At 50.4% G+C, this 24,519-nt stretch overlaps 1 protein-coding gene across 22 annotated transcripts in view; it reads left to right on the top strand.

The window, feature by feature from the left end:
• Positions 1 to 24,519, top strand: part of CACNA1C (calcium voltage-gated channel subunit alpha1 C) — a 506,000-nt gene that overhangs the window by 57,560 nt on the left and 423,921 nt on the right. For all 22 annotated transcript variants that reach the window (XM_060191492.1, XM_060191476.1, XM_060191473.1 and 19 more), the window contains exons 2-3: positions 4,188 to 4,509; positions 8,722 to 8,827. In XM_060191492.1, the coding sequence (XP_060047475.1) occupies positions 4,188 to 4,509; positions 8,722 to 8,827 (428 nt within the window). The remainder of the gene's footprint in view (positions 1 to 4,187; positions 4,510 to 8,721; positions 8,828 to 24,519) is intronic.

Raw genomic sequence — 24,519 nt, 5'->3', positions numbered from 1 at the left:
CAGACAGCTCAAGAAAGAATGCTCGTTGGGAGGAGTCCCCTTGGTGTGGGGGCGACCAGTCCAGCACTGCAATAGCCCCAGGCTCTGACGCCCCAGGTTCAGTCCCCAGCACCACCAGAAAGAAGCCAGAGCTTTGGTAGAAAGAGAGAAATAAGGAAGGAAAGAAGGGAGGAAGGAAGGAAGGAAGGAAGGAGTAAAGAAAGAAAGGGGAGCAGGCAGTGGCATACCCAGTTAAGTGTACATAGTATTAAGCTCAAGGACCCATGAAAGGATGTAGGTTCAGTCCTCCTGCTCCCCCCCTCCAGGGGTGACGCTTCAGGAGCTGGGAAGCAGGGCTGCAGGTGTCTCTCTGTCTCTCTTTCTATCTCCCCCTTCCTCTCTCAATTTCTCTCTGTCCTAGCTAATAAAATGGGAAAAATGGCCACCAGGAGCAGTGGATTCATAGTGCAGACACCCAGCCCCAGTGGTATTACTGGAAGACAAAAAAAACAGGAAGGAAGGGCGGGGGGTAGGAGAAGGGAAGGGAAAGGAAGAGAAGTGAAGGTGAGGAAAGGGAAGGTTAGTGAAGTAGGGCACTTGGATGGTGCACTGCTAAGCCATGTGCAGAGCCCGGCTCCCACTGCTTTGAAGGAAGCTTCAGTGCTACAGTCTCTCTCTCTCTCTCTCTGTCTCTCCCTCTCTCTCCCTCCCTCTCTCTCTCTCTCTCTCTCTCTCTCTCTCTCTCCTTCTCTGCCATCTCTGTATCTATCTTAGAAGGCAAACAAGCAACCATGCAAAGAAGACCACTGAAATAGCTCCCTCAGGCAGCGCTGCCTCGCTGTGTCTGTGACTCAGGTTCAAACCTGCCCTCCTACTACGTGGCAGGGAACTTCAGTGCTGTGGTCTCTACCTGCCCCTCAAGGTGGTGCTGGAGATGGAACCCAGGGCTTCACTTGCATGTAGTACTGTCCCCAGTTTGGAATTTATATATCATTCCCTTTTATTTATTTATTTTGCCACCAGGGGTATCACTGGGGTTTAGTGCCTGCATGAGGACTCCACCTTGTACCAATGACCCTTTTTATTTTCCTTTTAGATAAAGGATGGCAGAGAGAGAGAGGGAGAGAGAGAGAGAGAGAGAGAGAGAGAGAGAGAGAAAGGAGGCAAGACACTGTAGTGCTCATGAAGCTTCCCCCTTGCAGGTAGTCTGGGACTTGAACCCAGGTCCTCGTGCACAGTGATGTATGCTCTGCTGGGTGAACCACCTGCCAGGCCCTAGGCTTGCCTAGTAGGCTGTCTGTCCTTTCTGCTAACTGCTCCCCCCCCCCCCACCCCCGCGCTGTATCTTTCCTGAGTCCTCCTGCTAAATCGTTGCTCTCTGTTTGCTTGGGGTCTCTGTGGGGACAGGCAAGAGAGTGACACAAGTAGAGGAGTGACACCTGTCCCTTCCTGATGGCTGGGTGCTCCCTTCCGTCCTAATGGGCACGAAGTAGCCCCTCTGGCTTTGAGGACATCCACATGAGCCACGGCAGGGCTTGAACCTGGGTCCTTGTGCACTGTGACGTGAGCGCTCAACCAGGTGCACCACTGCCTGGCCCCTGGGGGTCATTTTCTGAGGAAGCAGGGCTGACTGCTGACTGCAGCCCCCCCCCCCCCCCCCCCCCCCCCGCTGAGCGCCGTGGCTGTGGGGCTCCTTCAGGGCTGAGCGGCTTTGTGGAAACAGTCCAGCAAGGTGGGGGCCAGAGCACCCCTAAGTCATGGCTTCTTTTCAGCTGGCAGCCAGCAGCCAGCTCTTTGAATCAGCTTGGTAATTTGAAAATTACTCTCCTTGCCTTTGGGTGTGTGTGTGTGTGTGTGTGTGTGTGTGTGTGTGTGTGTGCGCGCGCGCGCTGACAATAGCCAGCGGGGCCCTAGCTCTGCCCGCCCTTCCTCTCTGCCCTGAGCTTGAGCCCAAGCAGCGGCATCCTGGGCCAAGCCCCTGCTGCAGGGGGCACCCCCAGGGACTCCCAGACCTCAGGTCTGGAGGGAGCAGGGCTCTTCCCAGAGGGTGGAGGCTCGCTGGGGAAGGAAAGGCCTGGCTCCTTGCTACCTGAATGTCACCTGTGTGTCCTTCTCTGCTGTGGCAGTGCTCTGAGTCCTGTCCCAGCACTGAAGCACTGCTCCCAGCTGCTGGAACCCCTGGAACTGAAGGTTGTTTTCCCCGAGGGCTACCTGGGGAAGCAGCTGCCTTCCCTTCTGTCCCCAAGGGCTCCCTTTCCTGCACCTTGTCCAGATGGCTGGCTCTCTTGAAGCCCAGGGCCCTGGGAGGGGTTCAGAGCAGTGAGAAGGTCCCTGTGGTGTGGGGTAGCTCAGAAGTCAGCGAGAGGGGGGTCTCCAACAGGTCCTCTCGTCTCTGTAGGGTCCAACTGTTTTGCTCTCAGAAGCCTCCGTCTCTGGGCTGGTGAAGTAGCTCAAGGAAGCTTCAGTGCTGTTGTCTCTTTCACCCAATCTCTCTCTTCTTTGCCTCTAAACGGGTGGTGGTGCACCTGGTTGAGTGCACATGTTACAATGTGCAAAAGCCAGGGTTCAAGCCCCCGTCATGTGTCTTGTCTCTCTCTATCTCCCCTTTCCCTCTCAATTTCTGGCTGTCTTTATCTAATAATAAAGCTAAGGGGCCAGCTGTTGGCACACCTGGTTGAGTGCACACATTCCAGTGAACAAGGACCTGGGTTCAAGCCCCTGTTTCCCACCTGCAGGGGAAAAGCTTCAGGAGTGATGAAGCAAGGCTGCAGGTCTCTCTCTCTCTCTCTCTCTCTCTCTCTCTCTCTCTCTGTCTCTCTCCCTCTCTGTCTCACCCCTCCTCTCAATTTCTGGCTGTCTGTATCCAGTAAATAAGTAAAGATAATAAAAGATAAATAACGATAATAAAGAAAGAAAACATAGAGTGTGGTTCAGGAGGTGGCACAGTGAGAAAGCTTTGGACTCTCAAACATGAGGTCCTGAGTTCGATCCCTGGCAGCACATGTGCCAGAGTGATGTCTGGTTCCTTCTCTCTCCTCCTATATTTCTCATTAATAAATAAAATATTTTAAAAAAAGAAAAGAAAAGAAGCCTCCATCACAGACTTCCAGGTGCCCAGAGTCCCCTCCCAGGGGACACAGAGGCATGTGTAGACTTGTCCCATCTTCCCTGGGGTGCGTCCATGCCTCCTGGGACAGCTCAGAGGGGGTGGGCAGGTTTGCCTTTGGAGACTGTGGCCCCTGGGGGGAGGGGCTGGTGCTGAGGGCCTGGTGTGAGCAGAGTCTGGGTCCTTAGGGCCTGGCTTCTCGCCTGCAGGGGGGACTCTTCATGAGTGGTGATGCAGGTTTGCAGGTGTCTCGCTCTTCTCTCTCTCTCTCTTGCCCCCAGTGTTATTGCTAGGGCTCGGAGCCTGCACTATGAATTCCCTGCTACTGGAGGCCATTTTTTATTTTACTTTGTTTTATTTTATTTTCATTTTTTTAAGATAGGACAGAGAAAAATTAAAAGAGAAGGGGAGATAGACACCTGTAGACCCTGTTTCACGCCTTGTGAAATGACCCCCCCCTGCAGGTGGGGAACCTGGGGCTTGAACCTGGATCCTTGCATGGGTCCTTATGCTTCATATTGTATGCACTTAACCCAGTGTACTACTGCCCAATTCCCTCTCTTTCTCTCTCCCTTTCTACCTCCCCCTCCTCTCTCAGTTTCTCTCTGTCCTGTCCAATAAAATAGAAAAGATGGCCTCTAGGAGCAGTGGATTTGTAGTGCAGGCAGCAAGCCCCAGCGATAACTCTGGAGGCAAAAAAAAAAAAATAGAAGCTGGAGTTCAGAGTATGTATATCTAGATCTAGACATATACATAGCCCCTGGTGGAAGGCCAGGGACAATGACAACAACTATATATATATTCCTGGTGCGGTGCTCAGCTCTGGCTTATTGTGATTCAGCAAATTGAACCTGGGACTTTTGGAGCCTCAGGAATGAGACTCTTTGCATAACCATTAAGCTGTCTCCCCAGGCCAAAGTTTTCTGGTGTTTTGTTGTTGTTGTTCCCTTTTTGTTTGTTTGTTTTTGTTTTCTGTGCTCTGCTAAACTCTGGTGGCATTGTGTCTGAACCTGGGTCTCTGCGTCACTGCCGTGCTGTCTCCCCAAGTTCACTTTTCTGGCTCCTGCTTCCTGCTGCTCACCTCTGCTCCTCTTCCCTGCAGGTTCCAACTATGGGAGCCCCCGCCCCGCTCACGCCAACATGAATGCCAACGCGGCTGCAGGGCTGGCCCCCGAGCACATCCCCACGCCGGGGGCTGCCCTGTCCTGGCAGGCGGCCATCGATGCAGCCCGGCAGGCCAAGCTGATGGGCAGCGCCGGCAATGCCACCATCTCCACGGTCAGCTCCACACAGCGCAAGCGGCAGCAGTACGGGAAGCCCAAGAAGCAGGGCAGCACGACCGCCACGCGCCCGCCACGCGCCCTGCTCTGCCTCACCCTCAAGAACCCCATCCGCAGGGCCTGCATCAGCATTGTTGAATGGAAGTATCCTTTGTGTGGGGCACCCAGCCTGCAGCTGCCCCTCCAGGGTGTAGCCGAGACGTGGGTTTGCAGCAGGGCAAATACTTCGCAAACCCATGGCCCCAGGTTCCATCACTGCTGTGGCTTGTGGCCAGAAAGGAGGAGCTGTGGTCTCTCTCTTTCTCTTACCAAGTGAAGAGATCAATATCTAGGGGCCAGGCGGTGGCACATCTGGTTAATCACATACAAGGACCCGGGTTCAAGCCCTTGGTTCCTCCTACCTGTAAGGGGGAAAGCTTCATGTGTGGTGAAGCAGGGCTACAGGTGTTTCTCTGTCTCTTTCCCTCTCTCTCTTTTTAATTTTTTTTAATTTTTCTTTATTGGGGAATTAATGTTTTACATTCGATGGTAAATACAATAGTTTGTACATGCACAACATTTTTCAGTTTTCCATATAACAGTACAACCCCCACTAGGTCTTCTGTCATATTTCTCCTTTTCATTTTTAAATATTTATATATTTGTTATTAGATAGTGACAGAGAGAAATTGAGAAGGAAGAGGGGATAGAGAGGGAGTGAAACAAAGACACCTGTAGCCCTGCTCAACACTTGTGTGAAGCTTTCCCCCAGTAGGTGGGGACCCAGAGCTTGAACCTGGGTCCTTGTGCACTGCAATGTGTGCACTTAACCAGGTGCACCACTGCTGGCCCCTGTTTCTTTCCCTCTCTATCTTCCTCTCTCTTCTAAATATATATCTCTCTATCCAATACTAAATAAATAAAATGTTTTTTTTTAAAAATCATTATCTAAAACTATAATTTGTTTTTTTCAAAAGAAAAAACATCTCTGGGAATTAGACCCAGGGATTTGCTTGTATAGCAAGTTTCCCAGGTGCTTTGTTCTCTTATTTATTTACTTATTTACCAATAGGTTATTTTTCTGGGGCTTGGTTAATGCCATTGGTTGTGCCCATTTTTTTATTGAAAAGGGATAGAGAAATTGAGGGGACCTTGCAGTGGCTCACCCAGTTAAGTGCACATAGTGCGAAGCACAAGGCCCAGAGCAAGGATTTGGGTTCGAGCCCCCAGCTCCCCACCTGTGGGGGGGACGCTTCACAAGCAGTGAAGCAGGTTTGCAGTTGTCTCGCTCCCTCTGTCTCCCCCTCCTCTCTCAGTTTCTTTCTGTCCTATCCAAGAATGGAAAAAATGACTACCAGGAGCAGTGGATTTGTCCAGCACTGAGCCCGAGAGTGATAACCCTGGAGGAAAGAGAGAGAGAGAGAGAGAGAGAGAGAGAGAGAGAGAAAGAAATTGAGAGAGGAGGGGATAGAGAGGGCAGAGACAAAGAGATACCTGCAGCCCTGCTTCACCACTCATAAAGCTTTTCCCGCTACAGGTGGGGACCGGGGGCTTGAGCCTGGGCCCTTGTGCACTGTAACATGTGTTCAGCCAGGTGCAACACCACCTGCCCCCTCCCACAAGCCCCTCCCATACCCATACCCATGTTTTATTGGTAGAGACAGAGAGAGATTGAGAGGGAAGGGGGAGGTAGAGAGGGAGAGAGGCAGAAAGACACCTGCAGTCTTGCTCCACCAGTGCAGGTGGGGAGTGGAAGTCTCGAAGCTTCCCCCTGCAGGTGGGGACTGGGCCTGTGCTTTACCCAGTTCACACTGCCTGGCCCCAGCCATGTTCCTTTTTATGTCAGAAGCAATGCTGACATAAAGGAACTTGAGTGTGAAGCTCTGTCGTTCTGTCCCACTGAGCTAACCAGTGGCCAAGGGCCGGCCACTATGCATCACCTTCTTTGCCTCCAAGCCATCATCTCCATCTCCCCACATCCCCTCTCTCTTGGGCAGACAGCCCCCAAAGAGACAAGAGGTGCAGCTGGCTTATGGCTGAGAATACATATTCCAGAGGTTAGGATGACTGGGCCCCGGGCCTGGGGCAGGGGTTCTAGCCTGGGCTCCAGCAGTGCTTGTGAGGGGAACAGTACCCTCCCTGGCAGGGAGGGGGCAGGACCAGAAGAGCATCACTTGGGCACACCTTGCCCTTGTGGGCTCAGCTGTGGGTACAGATTAAAAGGGTTAGAACCTTGGTTCCTTTGTCTCTTGAGAGTGTCCCTGGCACTGACATTACTATCAAGAAACCAGTTTCAGGAATCTTTTTGAGGGTGGTGTTGGGGAGGGAGCCAGGACCTGACCCTCCTCCCTCAGAGTAGGGGAGGGGACTCCCCCCTGTTTTTCTGCCAAGGGCTGTTTGGAAACACACACACTTTGCCTCCAGAGTTATCACTGGGCTTGGTGCTGGCACTGCGAATCCACTGCTCCTGGCAGTCAATTTTTCCCATTTTATTGGATAGGACAGGGAAATTTAGAGCAGAGGGGGAGATAGAGAGGCAGAGAGAAAGACAGACACTTGCAGACCTGCTTCACCACTTATGAAGCCTGCCCCTGCAGGTGGGGGGTGGGGGGCTCAAACTGGGTTCCTTGTGTAGGTCCTTGTGCTTTGTACTATGTCCACTTAACTGGGTGCACCACAACCCATCCCGCCTTTTGTAAGTTTTTTAAAAAACTATCTTTATTTATTTTTGGGATAGAGACAGAGATAGAGAGGGAAGGGGGAGATAGACCCCTGAAGCAATGCTTCACCACACGCAGATCTTTCCCCCATGCAGGTGGGGACCTGGGTTCTTGTGCACTATAGCATGTGTGCTCAACCAGGTGCTCCACCACTCAGCCCCCTATTTTTTTAAATTATCTTTATTTATTTATTGGGTAGAGACATCCAGAAATCGAGATGAGTGGGGAGATAGAGAGGGAAGAGACAGAGAGACACCTGCAGCCATGATTCACCATTTGTGAAGCTTTCCCCCTGCAGGTGGAGACCAGGGGCTTGAACCTGGGTCCTTGTGCACTGTAGTGTGTGTGCTTAACCAGGTGCACCCCCACCCAGCCCCTATTTGGATATCTGTAATAACTTCTGTGGGGCATATAAAATTATCAACGGACAAAGGAACACTGGGCTGGGGAGACAGCACAGAGGTGATGCCAAGTGATTTTCATGCCTGAGGCCCCAAAGTCTCAGGTTCAATCCCCAGCACCATCATAAGCCAGAACTGAGCAGGGCTCTGGGAAAAAACAAACATTAAGTATCACTATAAAAAAAAGTTCAGGGGGCCTGGGCTGTGGTGCACCCGGTTAAGTGCACACAGTATGAAGGAAGCATAGGGAACCACACTAAATCAAGGTTCAAGCCCCCGGCTCCCTACCTGCAGGGGGATCGCTTGACAAGCAGTGAAGCAGGCCTGCAGATGTCTATCTTTCTCTCCGTCTCTCTTTTTCCTTCCCTTCTCTATTTCTTTCTGTCTTATACAATAAAATGGAAAAATGGCTGCCAGGAGCAGTGATGTTTGTAGTGCTGGCACAGAACCCCAATGATAATCCTGGAGGAAAAAAAATCAGACTATTGAATCCTGCGTCCAGCCTGGTGACCTGGGCAGAGTCAGACTGAATGATTCTGTGGGCCTTATACAGTCCATGGGCCAGACACTCCCCACTCCCCTGCCCTGGACCCTGGCACATACCCAAGCCAGCCAGGAGGACCGGAGAAGGCAGGCTACTGTGTATCCCCAACCCCCATATCAACAGAGATTTCAGGTGATCCTTGATTTTTAGAAACTTCCAAGAGATGCTCTGGCTGGCAAAGTTTGGTGTGACAGCTTCCATTTTGCAGGTCCATGTTCTGCCTTCAGTCCTGTCCTCCCTCCCACCCCAGCTGGTCCTTGTTCTCTGCCTCCCACCCCCAGCAGCAGTGTACCTAAGAAAGGGGGAGAAGGGGCAGCAGCCCCCCCCCCCCCAGGCAGCCTCTGCTCCTACAGACAGCCCAAGGCACAGGGGAGGGCCAGCCAAGGCCCACACAATCTAAATAAATACAAGAAGGGGGAAAAGAAAAGGGAGGGATGAGGGTTTAGAAATTTCTGTTTACTCTGGCACGCGACTGGCCTCCACTGCTTTTGACATATTAGGAGAAATTCTGGCCGGGCCCCACTCGAAGCACTTCAGCAGGCATCTGCTTCTTTTCAGACCACGGGGGACTGGGGAATGTCTTGTTTAAACAAGATTCTTAGGAATCTTTGATGCGCTTTTTTACTTTGGAGCAGGGGGCAGGGGATATATGTGTGTTTCACTCACGCGGTCCCCGGGGGTCATTTTGTACTTCCTTAACTCCTTTCCTCAGACCATTTGAAATAATTATTTTACTGACTATTTTTGCCAATTGTGTGGCCTTAGCGATCTATATTCCCTTCCCAGAAGACGACTCCAACGCCACCAATTCCAACCTGGTAAGTTTTGCCATCTCATCTCATATATATATATATATATATATATATATATATATATTACATCACTCGGTAGAGTACTGAGTTTGGATCCCACTGATTCGCATTGGCACGTTGGGAACAAAGTGAGACGTGCATTGGACGGGTGCAAAAAAGCATTTCCAAGCACAGCTCCTGAGGGCTGATTTATGGTCTGTTCTTATCCGCTGGCCTCCTCGGAGAGATTTGCACAAAGAATGTTCTTGTTGGTCCTGTGGCCAAGAGAGAGCAAAGGATATGTGCGTTGAGTACTTGGAGGGGAGAGGGTCCTGTGAGTGTGTGCACACAGTTGGGGAGAGAGTGGTGTTTGCAGGAGGGAGTCCTTGTCATTTTATGCTTGTTGATGTTTATTTCCAGTGCCTCTGTCCCATTGGCTGACTTTGCCCTGCTGGTCTAAGGCATCACTGCTTGAGAAAGGATTTCTTGCAACAGCAGCTTTTAGGTTAGTTGGCCTTTGCAAGAGAGATGGTGCCCACCCTCCCCCACTTGGAGCAAACCTTTGCTTGGTGAAGAAGCTCTGCTGCCTAGGTGGGGACCAGCTTCTGTCCCTGCACAGCAGGATAGGAGTGTGCTTGGGGGCCAAGGGCATGTTTGCTGCTGGCAAAGTTGAGGCACCTTCAGAACCCTCTCTGCCCCCCGTTCCTGCACAGACACTGCAGATTCTAGTGTGATTCCCGGGAAGTGCGTTTCGTGGTGGCAGGCCCCTTTCTCTGATTTATGACACTGGGTTGTCCCCCCACCCCCACCCAAAGACCCCGGAGCTGCCATACAACTGCTCTCCCATGGCCTCCTGGCTGCAGCTTTTGGCCTATTCACCTTGGCCTCTTCAGCCCATCAATCCGAGGCAAGTCTCAGCCTCCCCGTTACATAGCTCGCCTGAGCTCCATATTGGGTAAGGTGTTTGGTGCCAGCAGCTGAGCGGCTGTCTCCAGGCCTGTCTGCTGGCTGCATGTGGGGGACAGGCACTAGTGCTGACCAGAGGGGCTCTCGGTGACCCACGCCTGGGCACTTGCTGCAGTCCACATGACCTGCTGAGGTGTGGCCTGGCTGTTTTCTTTTTATATATTTTATTTATTTATTATTGGATAGAGACAGAGAGAAACTGAGAGGGAGGAAGGAGGCAGAGAAGGAGAGAGACAGAGATACCTGCAGCCCTGCTTCACCACTCGTGAAGCTTCCCCTTGCAGGTGGGGACCAGGGACTTGAACCAGGGTCTTTGAGCACTGTAATGTGTGCACTTCACCAGGTGTGCCATCACCCAGCCCCACCATTTTCTTTTTCTTCTGTTCTATTTTTAAACAAGACCACTGTTCTGGCTGACTTTTAATGGTGGTGCTGGCACATGAACCTGGAACCTTTGTTCTCATGTGTGAGGAGAGTCTATTTACGTCACCACTATGCTATCTCCCCCTCCTGGCCTTGACAACTTGATCACATCAAGAGAACATAGGGACAAAGTGCCCCTGAGTGGTCTCTGGAAAAGCAGGAGCCCCCCCTTATCATTCACTTTCTCTGTATCCCGGTTCTCTTAACCAAGTCACTCAAAACTCACAGCACCTTCCTAGTCAGTGGGACGTGGATTCTCCTCCAGGCTCAAGTGCACGGAAAAGAGTGGAGGGGCTTGCTGTCCTAGGCCTCAACCAGGTCTGCGAGCCAGCCCCTGTCCACAGAGCGTCGGGGGCCAGTTGGGCACTGGGAGGAGGCTGGGCCCAAGTGGGAATTCCCCTCACCGCAGGGCCTCCTGGGAGAACATGGCGAGTACAGAGCACCCGGGCTCAGCCGTCTGTGGCTTCATTGTCTGTTCTGGTGGATTCGTTATGGGTGTGCAGGACTGGAGAATTCCAGTGCTTGAGCTTCCGGCCACTGTGTGTGTGTATAAAAGTCCCCGAAGGCTCCACCCCAACTCTAGCGTCACTTCCCACTCAGAGTGTGGGCACGGTCACAGAGTGGCCAAGAGACTGAAGGTGCCACTCTCTGGCTTTGCAGCCAGATCCCTGCATGACAGAGGGCCCAGGGTGCACTCTCACAGCATCATGAAATGGGGAGAGGGATGCTGGCGTGCGACATGAACCTTAGTGAAGCAGGGTCTGTAGAAAGGGTGACACCAGCGTGGAGGCCCAGCCTCCTGAGACCCTAGCGTCTCCAGCTCTTAGAACTGAAGAGGATGGTGGGATGGATGAGGGGGACACCCAGGGCACTTGGTCACTGATGAGACTTTAGGAATTCAGGGGTGCCAGAAAAGGGGTGAGAGTCTGTAAGGGACCTATGGGCCACCAGTGCATCCTTATGTTAAGCATTGTGGGAGCAGTGGAAGCACAGGCACCCATCAGCCCCCACAGGTGTGTGTTCTCTGTTCCTTATCTGCTGGCACTACCCCTAACTGACTTGGGTGGACCTTGTGCTTGTGTCTTTTTTTTTTAATTTTTTTAAAAATATTTTTTAAATTTTATTTATTTATTCCCTTTTGTTGCCCTTGTTTTTTTATTGTTGTAGTTATTATTGTTGTTGTCGTCGTTGTTGGATAGGACAGAGAGAAACGGAGAGAGGAGGGTAAGACAGAGAGGGGGAGAGAAAGATAGACACCTGCAGACCTGCTTCACCGCCTGTGAAGCGGCTCCCCTGCAGATGGGGAGCCGGGGTTCGAACTGGGATCCTTATGCCGGTCCTTGTGCTTTGCGCCACCTGCGCTTAACCCGCTGCGCTACAGCCCGACTCCCCTATGCTTGTGTATTTCTATAGGACTTTATTTTCTGCTGAGATGTCACTGAGAACTGACATGCTGTTGGCTCCCGGTGGGAAGCATGACTCCCTGATGCTGTGTGAAATAGTACATGTAAAGTAATTACTGCAGTGACATCAACCATCATAGCTCCTTCACTTTTTTAAATTGTGATGGTCATCCTAAGATTGTCTCAGTTTTACTGTCATAGCAACTGGTCAGCATGCAACACAGTATTATTACTTGGGGTCACCTGGTATCCCAGGACTTGTTGACTTTATGTATCCTGGGATTAATGATGCGAATTTGAGGGTTTTTTTTCTTTATTGAGGGGATTAATGGTTTACAGTTGACAGTAAAATACAGTCATTGGTACATGTGTAACATTTCTCAGTTTTCTGCATAACAATTCAACCCCCACTAAGTCCTCCTCTGCCATCTTGTTCCAGGACCTGAACCCTCCCCCCACCCCAGAGTCTCTTTGGTGCAATACACCAACTCCAGTCCACGTTCTGCTTTGTGTTTTCCCTTTTGTTCTTATCTTTCAACTTCTGCCTATGAGTGAGATCATTCCATATTTATCCTTCTCTTTCTGGCTGATCCCCCTTCATGTGATTCCTTCAAGCTCTATCCAGCATGAGAGGAAGAAGGTGAATTCACCATTTTTCATAGCTGAGTACTATTCCATTGTGTATACAGACTACAGCTTACTCAGCCCCTCACTGATTTTTCCCCCCTGAGGTATGATTCTACCTCTGCTGTCTCTGTTGCTTGGTGTTTGCTCTTTCCATCTCTGTCTTCTGCCTCCACCTTCAGGGTGCAACAGTCAGGGGTCTCAGTGGGCAAACTCAGGAGGGAAAGACATTTAATTTTGTTTTTTATTTTTGTTATTTTATTAATGGACATACTGTTTGATTTAAGATGTTCCCATCATGAGAAACTCCATCTTGGTTGATCCAGGGCACTCAGATCCTTTCTGGGTTTGGAGCTGAGTCTCAGGGACTGTCCCAGAAATATTGGGGTTCTTTTTAAATATTTTATTTTAATGAGTGAGAGAGATATAGAGAAAGATACACACAGAGAGAAAGCAATCGGGGGGGCTGGGCAGTGGCTCACCTGATTAAGTGCACATTGTACTAAGCACAAGGATCCATGCAAGGATCCAGGTGGAACCCCCAGCTCCCTACCTGCAGGGGGGACACATCATAAGTGAAGCAGGTCTGCAGGTGTCTCTCTTTCTCTCTCCCTCTCTATCTCCCCTTCTCTCAATTTCTCTCTGTCCTATCCAATAAAATGGAAAAAATGGCCGCCGGGATTTGTGGTGCTGGCACCAAACCCCAGTGGTAACCCTGGAGGGAGGGAGGGAGGGAAAAAGTGGGGGGGAGCTGTTACAGTGTTGCTCAGCTATGGCTTCTGGTGGTGTTGGGGATTGAACCTGGGACCTCAGCGTCAAAGGCAAGGAAATCTTTTTTGCAGAACCATGATGTTGTCTCCCCAGCCCCCTATGGGGTTCTCTCTCTGGAAGGTTCTTTGTCTCTGGTCTACGAGGCAAGGTACTCCTGGTTCTCCTAGTCTCTTGGGGTCTGTGGGGTGGGGACATGGTGTAGGGCTGGAGTGAGCCATGCTGCCTGGCTGACATCTCTGTGCTGTCCCTGGAGTGTGGGAAAGGGATGCCCTAGACCGTCTTCTGTCATCAGAGCCCTGAATCTGCCCTTTCACCCAGAAGCGGCCCAATGCCACTGCTCAGCATTGCACTGTGTCCTTCCTCCCCTGGGACACTGGAGCCACCAGCTGAATGTGTGGGGAGGGCATGGTGGCCCAAGAATGTGAGAAAACCCCGCACACAAGGACCCAGGTTCAAGCCCCCAGTCCCCACTTGCAGGGGGATAGCTTCATGAGTGCTGAAGCAGGGCTGCAGGCGCCTGTCTCACTGTCTCCCTTCCCCTCTCAATTGATCTCTGTCTCTATCCAATAATAAATAAAAATATTTAAAAAAGATAACTGGCCCCACGTGAGCTCTTAGATCAGCTGATTCTCTTCCATCCAGGAGGAAACCAGCATGGTGTTTACCATGTGGGCTTCCTTCCTGTTCTTTCTGCAGCATCTTTGGCTGTGGAACAGCCTTTTGCAAGCTGAAGTTTCCTCCTGTGTCTCACCGTTTTGTCTTGCTGGTCCTGGATTTCCCTGTCTGCCTTTTTAGGAACTGTCACCTTGTCCTACTTTTTTTTTTTTTTTTGTCTCCATGGTTATCACTGGGGCTCTGTGCCAGCGCTACAAATCCACTGCTCCTGGCAACCATTTTTTCCGTTTTATTGGACAGAAATAAATTGAGAGGGGAGGGGGAGACAGAGAGGGAAAGAGACAGACACCTGCAGACCTGCTTCGCCACTCATGAAGTGTCTTCCCTGCAGGTGGGGAGCTGGGGACCCAAACTCAGATCCTTGCTCGGATCCTTGTGCTTAGTACTTTGTGCGCTTAACTGGCAGCCCTCACCTGGTCCTACTTCCCACAGGTCTGCATCCTTTTCCTAGATAAATGGCTCCAACTTGAAGCTCTTCCCCAAGGCGTGGGCTGGCATTTCCTATGTCAGAGAGGTCTATGGGCCAGGGTGGTGGCCCAGGACAGCGACTTGATTACCACACTCCAGGAAAGACTAAATGATACAGATTCCAATGCACCAAGTGCTCTGACTCACACTTCCTGTTAGACTCAGGACTATATCTAAAAATATTTCTCTATTCATGTCACATTTGTGACCCAGGTTCGAGCCTGGCTCCCAACAGCAATGAAGGAAGCTTTGGTACTCTGGTCGGTCTCTCTCTCTCTCTCTCTCTCTGTCAAATGATGATGGCAATGATGAATGCTGTGTAAAGAGTTAGCACCATCACCCAGCCAGAATGTCCCCAAACCATTGTTCTTAAAAAAATTATTAAAGATTTAATAATGATTCGTAAGATTATAAAATAACAGGAGTACAATTCCACACAGTTCCCACCACCACAGTTCTATAGTTTTGTGTCCCATACCCTTCATGGGAAGCTTCCCTAGTCTTTACTCCTCTGGGAGTATGGACCAAAATTCTTTATGGGGAGCAGAAGGTGGGAGTTCTGGCTTCTGTAATCAATTCTTGCTGGACATGGGTGTTGGCAGGTGGATCTACACTCCCAGCCTGTTTCTGTCTTTCCCTAGTGGGGCAGGCCTCTGGAGAGGGGGTCTTCCAGGACACATTGGTGAGGCTGTCTGCCCAGGGAGGTCAGGATGGCATCACGATAGCATCTGCAACTTGGTGGCTAAAAAGCATTAAAATTTAAAGCAGGGCAAATAATTCAATAAACAGGAACCCAAAGGTAGGAATAGAGCAAATGGAACTAGGGGTCTTCGCATGGGAAGAAGCTAGGAAGTCTATTTTAGGTAAGTTCCAAGGGGCCCATAACGTTAGTAATTTCTGCCTGAGCCTGATCCATCACCGTCGTCTTCATCCTCTCGGACTCCCTTGTGGAACTGACAGACACGCCATGAGCCAGGCTCTCTGCCTGGGAAACTCCGCGAGGTAGCTCTTGTCTAGCAGGGACAGCAAATCAGCACAAGGATGTTTGCAAGTAGTGAAAGGTCTTCCCAGAGGTCAGGGCGCGGGGGAGGCAGGGCTGGTGTGTGTCTCTTTCGGGAAGGCGAGGGGAGGTTTCACATGGGAAGACATCCTTGAGTGGAGTTTTCCACTAGGAGGTGGTTCCCAGGCCGGAAGCTGCTGGGGGTCATGCATAGGGCACATGCTCAGGCCCTTGGTGACCAGAGGAGTGGGTGGGGGGCTGGTTCCCAGTGACCAACAGGAGCCTGGCGGGTGGGGGTGTGGTGGGGTACAGCCTGTGCCCGTGTGGCACAGAATCACAGGGAACAGCAGGAGAATATGGGGTCCAGAGGCCTGTTGCTACGTAAAGATGATTCAAGGAGCCAATTTACCGCATATAGTACTAAGCACAAGGACCCAAGCAAGGATCCAGGTTTGAGCCCTGCTCTCCATCTGCAGGGGGAAAACTTCTTAAGTGGTGAAGCAGGTCTGCAGGTGTCTCTTTCTCTCTCCCTCTCGATCTCCCGTCCTCTCTCAAATTCTCTCTGTCCTGTCCAATAGAATGGAAGAAATGGCCTCCAGGAGCAGTGCATTCCTAGTGATAACCCTGGAGGCAAAAACAAGCAAGTAAACAAAGAAACCAAAACATGATTCACAGCAAGACCTCCCATGTCCATGCAGAGAGAAGTGGGCTTGCGAGGCCCACTGGCCTGGACTTGGGGTCTGATGGAGGCAGGAGCAGAAGGAAGCAGATGTGAGTAGTTGGAGCCATTAGCCAGGAAAAGGGCAGGGCCACAGGAAAGGTGCAGAGAGACACACTGCAGTAGGTGTGCACCTGGCGCTCAGGAGAGTTACTGCTTATGAGAGAACCTTGGGGGTGGGGAGGAGGACAGGTGGGAGAAGCAGCAGGGGACACAGGTCAGGGCACCTGTGGCCATTTGGAAGGGCTGGGGGGTGTTGGTTTTAGCTGTCCGGGAAGGTACTCCTGATGTGGAGTGCATTGGATGGGGTGCCATGAAGGGTGTGAGGAAGGCTTTTGGCACAAGAAATGGAAGAGAAATCAGAGGAGGGGGGAGCCAGGCGGTGCCGCACCTGGTTAAGCGCACATAGCGCTAAGCACAGGGTCCTGCACAAGGATCCAGGCTTGAACCCCGGCTCCATACCTGTCGGGGGAGACTTCACAAGTGGTGAAGCAGTTCTGCATGTGTCCCTTTTTCTCTCTTCCTCTCTATCTCCTCTCCTCTCTCAATTTCTCTCTGTCCTGTTAAATAAAATAGAGAAAATGACCTCCAGAAGCAGTAGATTCATAGTGCCAGTACTGAGCCCCAGTGATAACCCTGTAGGCAAAAACAGAATTCTCCGTTATTGTCATAGTTATGGCTTCTTCTTCTTCTTCTCCTTCCCCTTCCCCTCCCCCTCTCCTCCCCTCCCCCTCCCCCTCCCTCTCCCTCTCCCTCCCCTTCCCCTTCCCCTCCCTCTCCCTCTCCCTCTCTCTCTCCTTCTCCTTCCCCTCCCCTTCCCCTTCCCCTTCCCCTTCCCCTTCCTCTTCCTCTTCTTCTTCTTCTTCCTCTTTCTTCTTCTTCTTCTTCTTCTTCTTCTTCTTCTTCTTCTTCTTCTTCTTCTCCTTCCCCTTCCCCTCCTTCTCCTTCTCCTTCTCCTTCTCCTTCTCCTTCTCCTTCCCCTTCCCCTTCCCCTTCCCCTTCCCCTTCCCCTTCCTCTTCCTCTTCCTCTTCTTCTTCTTCCTCTTTCTTCTTCTTCTTCTCCTTCTCCCTCTTCCTCTCCTCCTCCTCCTCCTCCTCCTCCTCCTCCTCCTCCTCCTCCTCCTCCCCCCTCTTCTCCCTCTCCTTCTTCTCCTTCTGCTTCTTATTTTCCAACTAGAGATATTATTTCAGATGCCTGGCCTGAGGAATAGCTAAGTAAAGGTGATGCCAGAGTCAAGGAAGTGTTTTGAGACCTCCAGTGGTCTCTGGGTCCTCTGGTGAGTTGGACTGGCTGCAGAGCATAGGCTTCCTGGGCCCCAGCTGTGGGCCCTGTGGGAAGCCAAGGGAGAACTGTGACCCAGCACCTTCCTATCTCCTGAGTGGCTCCACCATGGGCCTCACCCCCTTGTCCAAGCCTGCTGACCCACAAGCTCTCTAAGACCCAGACAGAGAGAAGGGCACACTGAGGGCTGGCACAGGAGGAGTCTGGTCAGCAGAGTGCACTCACAGGACTCAGAACTGGACACATTTTCTTTCTCACCCGTGAGAGAATTCACATCCATGCTGGGTCTGACTCATGATTTCTTACTTCCTTATTATCTTTATATTTATTTGTTGGGTAGAGACATCCAGAAACCAAGAGGGAAGGAGGAGATAGAGAGGGAGAGAGACAGAGACACACCTGCAGCCCTGCTTCACCACTTGCAAAGCCTTCCCCCTGCAGGTAGGGACCAGGGGCTCAAACCTGGGTCCTTGTGCACTCAACCAGGAGTACCATTCGTGATTTATTACTGATTTATTTCTTTCACAGAGACAGAGAGACATTGAAAGAGAAAGGGTTGATAAGGAGAAAGAGAGAGAGAGGAGAGAGAGAGAGCTGCAGTCCTGCTTCACCATTTGTGAAGCCTTCCCCTCTGCAGATGGGGACCAGAGGCTTGAATCTGGGTCTTTGAGCACTGTTATGTGCCGTCTGCTAAACATACCACCATCTGGCCCCTTTACTCATGATTTCCTACCAAATGTGTCAGCTTCTTTTTTATTACCTTTTTATTATTTATTTATTTAAATTATTTTTTATTGGACAGAGACAGAGAGAAATTGAGAAAGAAGGGGAGAGAGAGACATACAGACACCTGCAGCCTTGTTTCACCACTCCTGAAACTTTCCCCCTGAAGGACCGGGGGCTTGAACCTGAGTCCTTGCACACTGTGATATGTGCACTCAACCTGGTCCCCATAATGCAATTGCTATTTTCCTTCCTGACACTTTACTTTCTTCTGTTTCCATGAGATGGAAATCCTTCCAGCTTAGAGATTATCTCCCCCCACACACACATCTTCCACTATTGAAATAAAGTTTTTCTTATACTCTCTCATATGTGTTTGGATCCTGATCCAAATAAACTGTCTGGGAGGAGAGAGCTTGTTGTGATGCTTTGCTCACAGGGCCTTGAACTTCACTGGGAAGAAGGTTAGGATGTCAGGTTTGGGACCAGGCCGTGGTGCACCCAGATGAGCACACATGTTATCCTGCACAAGCACCCAGGTCAAGCCCCTGGCCCCCACCTGCAGGGGGTGACACAGTATTGCAGATGTCTCTCTCCCTTTCTACTTGCTCTCAGTTTCTTTGTCCTGACATTTCCCCTGATTTATGTCCCTGAGGCATAAGGACACAGATCCAGCCTATGGTGTGGCTGTGTCTTTCTTCCTTCCTCACAGTCTTGTCCTTGGCAACGCCACACACCGCACAGAACACCCTTTATCCCACGGCTGCTGTGACCTTCATCTGCGGAGAACTGTTGCCCAGCAGGCAGACGGGTCGATGTCAGTGGGCAGCTTCTGCACACAGAGAGAACTCATTGTCTGTGGGGATCTCCCATGCCTCACACACATGTGCAGGGTCACAGAGAACTTGGCTTGAGCTGAAACAAGGAGAGGGTAGATTTGGCGTTTCGCCTGGTGCAGAGAAAGTGATGGCATCCAGAGTCAGCCTCTGAGTGAAGGTGGAGGGGAGTAAAGCCAGCTGTCCACCAGGCTCAGGGGCCTGACCGCCTCCTTTTTGCAGACACTGTCTGGGAGGAGAGAGCTTGTTGTGATGTTTTGCTCACAGGGCCTTGAACTTTACTGGCAAGAAGGTTAGGACGTCAGGTTTGGGACCAGGCAGTGGTGCACCCAGATGAGCACACATGTTATCCTGCACAAGCACCCAGGTCAAGCCCCTGGCCCCCACCTGCAGGGGGTGACAGTGTTGCAGATGTCTCTCTCCCTTTCTACTTGCTCTCAATTTCTTTGTCCTATTGTATATATTTAAAAAAAGGATGGGAGGGGGGCGTGTGGTGCCACATCTGGTTAAACGTACATAGTATGAAGCACAAGGACCTGCTCAAGGATCCGGGTTGGAGCCCCCAGCTCTCCACCTACAGGGGGGAAGCTTTGCAAGTGGTGGAGCAGGGCTGCAGGTATCTATCTTTCTCTCCTCCTCTCTCAATTTCTCTCTGTCCTGTTCAATAAAATGGAAAAAATGGCCTCCAGGAGCAGTGGATTTATAGTGCCTGCACCGAGTCCCAGCGATAACCCTGAAGGGGGTTAAAAAAAAAAGCTGGATTCAGTCCTTGACTCTGTATAATGGGGTCAGATGTGAGACTGACTCTAGGGCTGGCTGGGAAAATTAAGCTGACAGTAAAACAAACAAGCAAAAAAAAAAAAAAAAGCTTTAAAACAATATCTCAATAGCTGTGAGAGGCAAGGGTTTATCACCCTGTAGACCTCAAACCTGGAAGTTGAAAATTCTTGAGGGGCCGGGCCTGGGGCTTGGGGATGGCTGGGGGTCCAGGCCAGCAGGTGCTTCAGGTTGCTGTTTTCCCCAGGAGAAGTTGGGGAGGAAGGGCTCAACAGACAACCTCTGGTTTGTGGGTTCTAGGGCAGGTGAGGTGGTGTTCCTGGTCCCTCTCCCTCCTCCTCCCCTCCCCTTCTTTTACCCTCCTTTTCCTCTTCCTTCCCCTTTCCCCCTTCCCTCTGCCCTCCTCCTCCCTTCTCCTCCCTTTCCCTCTTTGCTCTAGTCTGACTGTGGAGAACTATTGTGAGCATAGAGTGAGGTAGAGTAAAAATGGGAGATTAAACACTCTTCCACAGCATTAACAGATGTTTAAAACCCAGCAGACGGGGTTTGCTTGCAGTGTTGACTGGGAGACCGTGCAGGGAGCTGAAGGTGAGCCAGCTGTCGCCAAGCCTTGAAAGCCTTTGATCACAGTGACAACAGTTGCTGTTTTGAGGGCCAGCAGGTAACTAAGGCTCCAGGTTCACAGGTGTGACGACCTAGGGCTGAGCCCCAGTTGCCACTCAGGACCACCAGCAGGTGAGGGGGCGTGCTTCATGGTTGGTGGAGGGGTGCTACAGTTCAAGCCCCTGCTCCCCATCTGCAGGGGAGTCACTTCACAAGCTGGACATGGGTGTTGACAGGTGGATCCACACCCCCAGCCTGTTTCTATCTTTCCCTAGTGGGTCAGGGCTCTGGGGAGGGGAGGTCCCAGGACATATTGGTGAGGGCATCTGTCCAGGGATGAAGTGCCCTAGAGAAGAGAAAGCAGCCCTCCCCATGCCTGGTCCTGTGTTTTCTGAGTGCACTTGACAAAGGCTTTGCTGGTTTCAGAGCTGCCTAAAGGGCTTTCACCATGCCAGAGTTCAGCTAGACCCAGGGAGAAAGCACAAGGGCAGAAAATAGGCTCCCAGTAGGGACTAGCTGGGCAATAAGGTGGTCTTTGCATGCCTTCCTTCACTTCAAATCAAGGGGAGGCCACATCCGAACCCCCCACCTGCCTTCCCAGAACACTTCTCTGCTCCCAGATCCAAGGAGTTCTCCTCAGTAAGCTGTCTCTGGCCACACCACTCATTGTCTGTCTTGCAAAGGTCCAAAACTAAATTTGGAACTTAACTTTCAGTTATTTTGCATTTCTTTTTAGTTATCTTGAGAGGAGACTGAGGAAAAAGGTTCACAGTAGAATGTGCCAGAGAGAGAGAGGAGAGAGGGGGAGAGACAGTAGAGAAAGAGAAGAGAGAGAGAGAGACAGAGAGAGAGAGGAGGGAGAGAGAGAAAAGAGAGGAGTAAGAGGAGAGAGAGGGAAGAGAGAGAAAAGAGAGGAGAAAAAGGAGAGAGAAGGAAGAGAGAGAGGAGGAAAAGTGAGAAAGAGGGATGGGGAGAGAGGAGCGAGAGGGGAAGAGAGAGAAGGGGGAGAGAGAGGGGAGAGAAGAGGAAGATAGTGAGAGGAGAGAGGCAGAGAGAAGGGGAGGGGGGAATAGAGAAGGAGAAAGAGGGGAGGGGGAAGATAGTGAGAGGAGAGAGGAGGAAGATAGAGGAGAGAGGAAGAGAGAGGAGGAGGGGGAAAGAGAGGGAGAGAAAGATAGGAGAGAAGGGGAGGATAGAGGAGAGAGGGGGAGAGGGAGAGAGAGGAAGGAGAGAGGAAGCACAATGCATAAAAGCAGAGTCAATAGGTCTAGTTCTAATAACCAGGAAAAACACTGTGCTGACCCTTCTTTCCAGGGCTCTGTGCACTTGCCACCCTGGGTTTCTGGGGGCTCCTTTCGTTTGAAACCAGCCTAGACTCTGTGTGCTGAGGGACATAGGCTTTTACATAAAGGGCAGGAAGGCCTAGTCTGGGGGAGCCATGTGACAAGGCCATGTGACTCACTACCCTTCAGTAACTGCTCTGGGATTTAGATGGTGGCTCAGCTCCCCGCTGTGAGAGGCATATTCTAGGGAACCCTCCAGCCACCCATAAAGGAGTCGTGGTCTCCGAGTTCTCTTCTGACCCTGCCACTAGACCATACTGACCACTGTCCCCACAGAGCCTGTCTTCTTTCCTTCCTTCCTTCCTTCCTTCCTTCCTTCCTTCCTTCCTTCCTTCCTTTTTTTTCTTTCTTTCTTTCTCTTTCTTTCTTTCTTTCTTTCTTTCTTTCTTTCTTTCTTTCTTTCTGTCTATTTTTAATGTGTTTATTTGAATGAGCGAGATCCAGAGAGAGCTCAGGACTGAAACCAGAGCCCTATTTTGTGGGGAGCCACATGTGCCCTCAAGGTTGCTATTGGCATGGCCATAGAGTCTTTGTTCACAGAAGACCTTGCTTAAAAGATAAGTTTCTGTCTCCCAACTCCACTTCCCCATGAATCACCCAGCACCTTCCAGATAATGGCTGATCACCATGACAACATGCCATGTCAATCAACAGTCCCCAACTGCTAACTCCCCCCTTGCCCTGGCCTTAAAAACAGCACCTTTGGTGCTAATAAACAGACTTGATCAGAATCTTGACTTGTCTCATTTCTCTCGCGTCTCTTGTCCTCTCCCTCTTGTCCTTGTCCTCACTCCCTCTCCTAGGTTAACCCACGTTGAAGGTTCCGCAGGACAGGGCACTATTCAGCTCTAGCTTTTGGTGGTCCTGGGGAGTCCTGAGTTCTAGTGTGGGTTCAGATGAATCCCTTGGAATTGTTCTTGGGGCCAGGCAGTGGCGCACCTGGTTAAGCACATACATCACAGTGCACAAAGATCCAGGATCAAGCCCCTGGTCTCCACCTGCAGGGGGAAAACATTGTGAGTGGTGAAGCAGGACTGCTAGTGTCTTTCTGTCTCTCTCCCTCTTTATCTCCCCCTCCACTATCAGTTTCTCTATCTCTATCCAACTATCCAATAATAATAATAAGAATCCCCCCTCTTTTTTGCCTCCAGGGTTATTACTGGGGCTCAGTGCCTACACTATGAATCTACTGCTCCTGGCAGCCATTTTTCTTTCCCTTCCTTCCTCTCTTTCTTTCTTTCTTTCTTTCTTTCTTTCTTTCTTTCTTTCTTTCTTTGATAGAACAGAGAGAAATTGAGAGGGGAGGGGGAGATAGTGAGGAAAGAGACAGACATGCTTCACCACTTATGAAGTGACCCCTTGCAGGTGGGGACCAGGGGTTAAAACCAGGATCCTTGAGCCAATTCTTGCTCTTTGTGTCCTTAACCCAGTGCACTACTGGCTGACAACGCCCCCCCCCCCATTTATTTATCCTATCTAATGAAAAAAGAAAGGAAAAGAAAGTAGAGGTGAAAATGGCCACTGGGAATATAAATTCTTAGTGCCAGCACCAAGCCCAGTGGTTCTATAGTGTGCAAGGACCTGGGTTCAAGCTTCCCTGGGGGATGCTTCACAGGTGGTGAAGCAGGGTTGCAGGTGTATTTCTGTCTCTTTGCTTCTCTTTCTCTCTAATTTTTTTCCCTCCAGGGTTATTGCTGGGGCTCAGTGCCCGCACTATGAATCTGCTGCTCCTGGCAACCTTTTTTTTTTACATTTTTTAAAAATTGAATAGGACAGAGAGAAATTGAGAGGGAGAGAGAAACATAGACACCTTCAGACCTGCTTCACAGCTTGTGAAGGTAGGGAGTTTGGGTTCCAACCTGGATCCTTGCATGGGTCCTTGTGCTTAGCACTATGTGCGCTTAACCAATTGCTCCACCACCTGGTACGCTGTCTTTCCCTCTCTATCTCTCCTCATCCCTCAATTCTTAGAATTGAATAAAAAATTTTAAAAAAGAAACTAAAAAAAAAAGGAAAAAAGCCAACAGAAAAACAATGAGGTAACATCTCTCTCTCTCTCTCACTGATACTTCTTTGGCATGTCAATTAAGAGATCCCTCGTGGAATTTCCTGGCTCTTCTTGGACTGTGGCTTGGGGACTGATTATTCCAAGGTGTTGTCTGCCTTCAGCCCGGCTCTGCTTTTCCTCCTGCTCCATTCCCACCCCTACTTCCTACCTGGGATGTGCTACCTGCCTCCATGCTCTGAGGTGTGTGCTTACTTGCTTCAAGCTGCCTGGAGATATATGACTACAGCACAGACACTCACTGCATTCGAAGAATGTAATCATGGCAGGTTAATTGGCTGATGTGTCCAGAGAGGAGCTGAGCCCTCTCTGCTAAACAAAACAAAACAAAATAAAATGAAAAAAACTTTACAAAAGGAAAATAAATACAGGTCCGTTGCAAAAGGTGTCATTTTAGGCTGGGGATGTGGATCCACCTGCCAACACCCATGTCCAGCAGAGAAGCAATTACAGAAGCCAGAACTCCCACCTTCTACACCCCATAAAGAATTTGTGTCCATCCTCCCAGAGGGGGAAAAATGTTAAGGAAAGGTGACCAGAGGGCTCTGAACTCCAACTCCATCAGGACCCAGAGAAAGAAGAGGAAAAAGGGAGGGACATTTTGAAGTAGTAACAGGTATAGGTGTCACTTGGAAAGGAAAAGAAGATGGAACCATGGGAAAAAATATAAAAATATAGACAGACAGTTGTAGAAATAATAGTTGACCCATATCTGCAGCCTTGGGAGAACTGCTGTAGCTTCCAATGGAGGGAGTGGGGATTCAGAACTCTGGCGGTGGGAATGGTGCAGAATTATATCCCTGTTATCTTATGATTTTGTAAATCATTATTAAATCACTAATCTTTTTTTTTTTTTTTACAAAGGCAAGGTCTTGATGGGTGAATATGGAGCTCTCAGAAATTCAGTCTAGGAAGATCCTTTTTAAATTTTTTTCTTAGTGATTTAATAATCATTGTCTCTGTCTCTTTCCCTCTCTGTCTCCCTCTCTCTCAATTTCTGCATCCTATCCTAAAAAATCTGAAAAAATGGTCACAATTATAG

Source organism: Erinaceus europaeus, chromosome 5, assembly GCF_950295315.1.
Source record: "Erinaceus europaeus chromosome 5, mEriEur2.1, whole genome shotgun sequence".
NCBI lineage: Eukaryota > Metazoa > Chordata > Mammalia > Eulipotyphla > Erinaceidae > Erinaceus > Erinaceus europaeus.
Note: the sequence above shows the minus strand (reverse complement) of the source record. Positions and strands in the feature narration are given on the sequence as shown.